Source organism: Squalius cephalus (assembly GCF_949319135.1).
Source record: "Squalius cephalus genome assembly, chromosome: 17".
In the NCBI taxonomy this organism is placed as follows: Eukaryota; Metazoa; Chordata; class Actinopteri; order Cypriniformes; family Leuciscidae; genus Squalius; species Squalius cephalus.
This window is the reverse complement of record NC_137138.1, coordinates 21,781,768-21,786,434: the sequence shown is the minus strand read 5'-3', so window position 1 is coordinate 21,786,434 and position 4,667 is coordinate 21,781,768. Positions and strand designations below refer to the sequence as shown.

The 4,667-nt window shown below is 37.3% G+C and overlaps 1 protein-coding gene across 1 annotated transcript; it reads left to right on the top strand.

Annotated features, from left to right (window-relative positions):
• Positions 1-3,035: 3,035 nt before the first annotated feature.
• Positions 3,036-3,977, top strand: LOC307144792 (olfactory receptor 8G17-like; the record flags this gene model as incomplete). The annotated part of the gene is made up of 1 exon (XM_079847352.1): positions 3,036-3,977. One exon carries the CDS (start codon positions 3,036-3,038, stop codon positions 3,975-3,977), a length of 942 nt encoding a protein of 313 aa, XP_079703478.1.
• Positions 3,978-4,667: the final 690 nt, after the last annotated feature.

The following is a 4,667-nucleotide window of genomic DNA, read 5'->3' as shown; positions in this document are numbered from 1 at the left end:
CTCGATCTTGTCAGAACAGGCAGGAAGAGGCAGCTTAGCTCAGCTCACTCACTGGAATGGACTCAGGAATTTCACTCATGGAAACAGACTAGGAGATTGTACGTTTAGGAACATACTCTTGGGCAGGAGCAAATGTATGGGTAGGTTTGGAATAATGGTACTGACTTAGCTCGGATGTTTGGCTTTGGTTTTGCACTGGGTGATAAAATCTCACCAACCACAAATCCAAAGTACCATATCTAAATATTACTGGAGAGAAATGTTCTGACTGCCTACTGGTAAACAGGAGGCAAAGTAGTTGTCCAGTCCACTCCAAAACTAATCCATCAGAGAATGGTCATCCCAGGTTACTAAGTGGTAATACTATATAAATTCCTCCACAATCTCAATACTGTGGCCATTCTGATAGACAGTGCACAGAATATCATAGAATATCTTCAGGTTGAAGATAAATCATCTTATTGTGGTCTGGTATTCTGTCACACTGTATCTTAAAGACTCTCTCAACGAAGGAAAGTAGAATCCAGGGAAAACAAAATAAGAGTTAAACCACAATTCATTTGATTTCACCAGCAAAAGACCAGGGATTTGCAGAAGAAACAATACAAAATAGCAGCTAAACCACGACTAGGATCCAGACCAAGGATCTAACTAAAAGTTACATATGTAACCCTCGTTCCTTGAAGGAGGGAACGGAAACGTAGTCGGATGTAGTGTGTGTGTTTGGTGTCGCCCAGCCCGCAGCTCTACAAATATCTGTCAGCGAGGCACCCTGGGGAATGGGGACTTTCACAAATAAAAGCGAGTCTAGATCTAAACACCAAGATAGTCATGTTCCCGCAATGGGAACATGAACTATCCACAAAAGCTGCTTCAGCGTGCTGTAAGCCCAAACACGTGATGAAACTATTATGACCATCAGCTGGGGACAGGGAACGACCGCATCCAGAAACGCACGGGTGGAATGGCATCTTGAAAAAGACGCAGACACACCCATGTTGCTCTTTCAGGAAATAGCACTCTCAACCAGTGCCGGAGCACATGACCGCGACAACACTGACAGGAGATTGTGCAGCCTGTACCAGTGAAGCACTCACCCTTTTCGCCCTCTAACCACCTTCAGAACAAACACACAGAAAGTATGCTGTTAAAACAGCAGTTGAGAGCTCAGAGGGCTCGTGATCACCGCTGCACTCGCGCTGTAACACATCAGCACCGGGAGAGACTTCCAGAAGAAGCACCGACACACTCGCTCATTGTTAGAAAACACTCCAACACTCTTCAGAGACATCAATCCGATCAGCTCCGAAGTGAAAGACAAGTGGTCTGTGCATCCGCTTCCGTGTTTATACCCGCGCTGCGGGGCGTAACGCGAGATGCAAATCTCACACGCCAATGTGCATTGGCTCGTTTTTTCAATACTCAAAGATGACAGGCTCCCTAAGCATGATCCCAATCAGTACGGTACGTCCGACTATGTTGAACGTGACCGAACTGAAATGGAACTGAGGGCTTACATGCACAGCAAACAAAGAAGCCAATAAGTTAATTAACAAAACACACCTGAACAAAATACTAAAATCAATCAATAACTATGGAAACTAACAGGCAGGGAACTGAGGATGACAGAACTAATTAGCCAACTAGAAGATTAAGGGGCCGTTCACACAGAGTGCGTTTTTCCATTCCAATGCGGAACTTTTCCATTGTTTTTCTATGTATACGCGCTAGACGGACATGTATGACCGTTGTGCTCGCATCTTATGTCTTTTGCAGTGTCTTGCACATGACACAGCATTCTAAAAATGCTGCGCTCAAGTTAAACTCAGTTCAACTTTTAAAAAACGCACTTTGAGACCTTGTGGTTTTCCCCCATTCCACTGCCCGCATTCTGTGTGAATGAACGAGCCCTAACAATGAATCTCAGACATGAACAGAACAGAACAGAAAAAGAGGTCAAAAACAAACTAAAAACGTGACACATACAGTGTATTTTTATTTTGATTGAATTTATTGAATCTGACAAGAGGACACAGATATGACAATAAATATAAAATACTGTTAATCTATTGCTCAGTGTTATTTCAGGATTTTTATCTTCTCAACTGAGAGAGCACATGCTGTATTTTATTGTATTATAATGATGATTTAATATTACCTCTTAACTTTAACTAGGCTAGATACTGTCATGTTTGTTTTTGTTTTTGTTTCAAGTCCTTGTTTCAAGTCAAGTCCTTGTTTATTTTGTATTATGTTTATTTGAATAAACTGCACTTGGGTTCTTTAACTATACTCGCCTTCAGTGGACTTTATTACAGGTATTTTGCATATCAATTGTTCTAGGAACCTCAAAGCATATTATAATTTTTGTGTATTTTGTGCTACTGCATAATGATGTTCCAGTTGAGGTTATTTGTTGCAAAGGTAGGGTCCAAACATAAACTTAAGCCCAGGGGCCCCCAGCCCCCTAAGTCCTGCCCTGATGACATTGTTCCAAGTGGGTGAATTCTCATTGGGATGATAACAGCATCATAGAAACACCTTTGAACAACATATTTAAAGGTGAATGCAGATATATTTTTTTTCTTTAGTGAAGTATGTTATACGTTTTGACTACTTAATGCTTATATTATATTACAGAGTTGCCTTCTATTCTGTTCCATGCAATGAATGTAGCAATAAATAAATTGGACAATTGGTAAGTATATTGGGTTACTACATAAATTAAGTGACTACATGTATTTACTACAGGGTTAGGATTAGGGTTTGGTTTGTTTCAGGGTTAGTTGCATGTAATTATGGATAATTTATAGTTATTTCTATAGTAACTACATGTAACATACAGTATGTAACAATGACACTTTAAAATAATGTGTTACTGTATAGTTTTATTTGTCACCTACCAGTTGTTACTGACTTTACACGTTTTTTTTGTTAACTATGATGCATTTATTTATTTGTTTTATAAGCACTTCAAGTTGAAATGTAATGAAATGCTAGGTTTCTTTCTCCTTAGATTTTGAGAAGAGCTGCAAATGGACAACCTGACATTCAGACACAGCGTTCTCCTCATGGAGGGACTGAAAGTTACACCTCAGTCCTCCTATCCAGTTTTCATCCTGCTCTTCTTGGCTTATGTTTTTACAATGGTATCTAACTTTGGACTTATAGTTTTGATCTCAACAGAAAAGAATCTTCATAATCCTATGCATTTTCTTTTTTGTAACTTGCCACTGAACGATATGCTAGGGACCACTGTCATTTTGCCACGCTTAATGCAAGACATTTTACAGGAAACCTCAGAGCGCTATATCACATATATGCAGTGTGTTACTCAAGCATATTTTGTGCATGTATTTATAGCAGCGTGCCACTATGTGCTGATAATCATGGCCTTTGACAGATATGTGGCTATATGTAATCCACTTAGATATTCAGCTATAATGACCAATAAGATGGTAATTAAACTATCAGCATTTGCTTGGGGCCTGGCCATTCTTTTGGTGACAATTATGTTAGGTCTCACTGTACGACTGTCTCACTGCAGATCTAAAATTGAAAACCCTTTCTGTGACAATGCCTCACTGTTTAAACTGTCTTGTGAAAGTGTGGTCATAAATAATATTTACGGAATTGTTTATACTGTGGCTGTACTCTGCTTTTCAGCAGTATCTATATTTATAACATATGTTAAGATTGCTGTTGTGTGCAAAAGTAGCAAAAACAAAGCACTCAACAGCAAAGCCATAAAAACCTGCAGCACTCATTTAGCTGTTTATTTAGTCATGTTTTTTTCTGGAGCTATAATGACATTTCTCCACCGTTTTCCTGAATATTCTGACAGCAGGAAACTAACTAGTATAATGTTCCACATTTTACCGCCAGGATTAAATCCCTTAGTATACGGTTTACAAACCAAAGAAATAAGGCAAAAGGTAGCTAAACTTTGGTGGAGAAAAAAAGTTATTTCTTTGTAAAAAAAAAAAAAAAAAAAAAGAAAAAAGATAGCTTTTTTTTTTACTAGAATAATGGGGGTCTATTTTCTTCACAATTTATTGTTTCTTTTTCTCATAAAGAAAATACAGTATATGGTCAATAACATTGGTTTAGACATTTCTCCATCAGACTATTCTGCGACTATTCTGAAATTATTGTCATACAATTTTTATACAATGACTGATGTAAACCATTTTCATTTCAAAAGATTTTAACTTTCGAGTACAGAAATTATTAGTAGACATTACATTTATTTGCAGACATTACATTTATGTAAGCAAATCAATTATCTGCTTATATATTTTTGGATGGCATGACATGTAATTATACCTGTCCATGATGTCATATACTAATAAAAATGGGTATTTGTTAAAAAATATATACCTTTATGTTGTTCCTCTGACAAGATATTATTACAGCATACCATAGCTGTAGTCAATAATAATATTAATAATAATACATTTTATTTATATTGCGCTTTTGTTATACCCAAAGTTGGTGTATAAAGACCTCTCCTTCAAATTTTTATCTAAACATCAAAATTGTCATATGGTGTGACTCTCCGGGCTATGTGTGACATTACTAATATGACAATATATCTCAGCAAAGTATAAATAATTGAAAGATTTACAGTTTAAGTAACAGAATTAGGCATTTTTAATGGACACAGA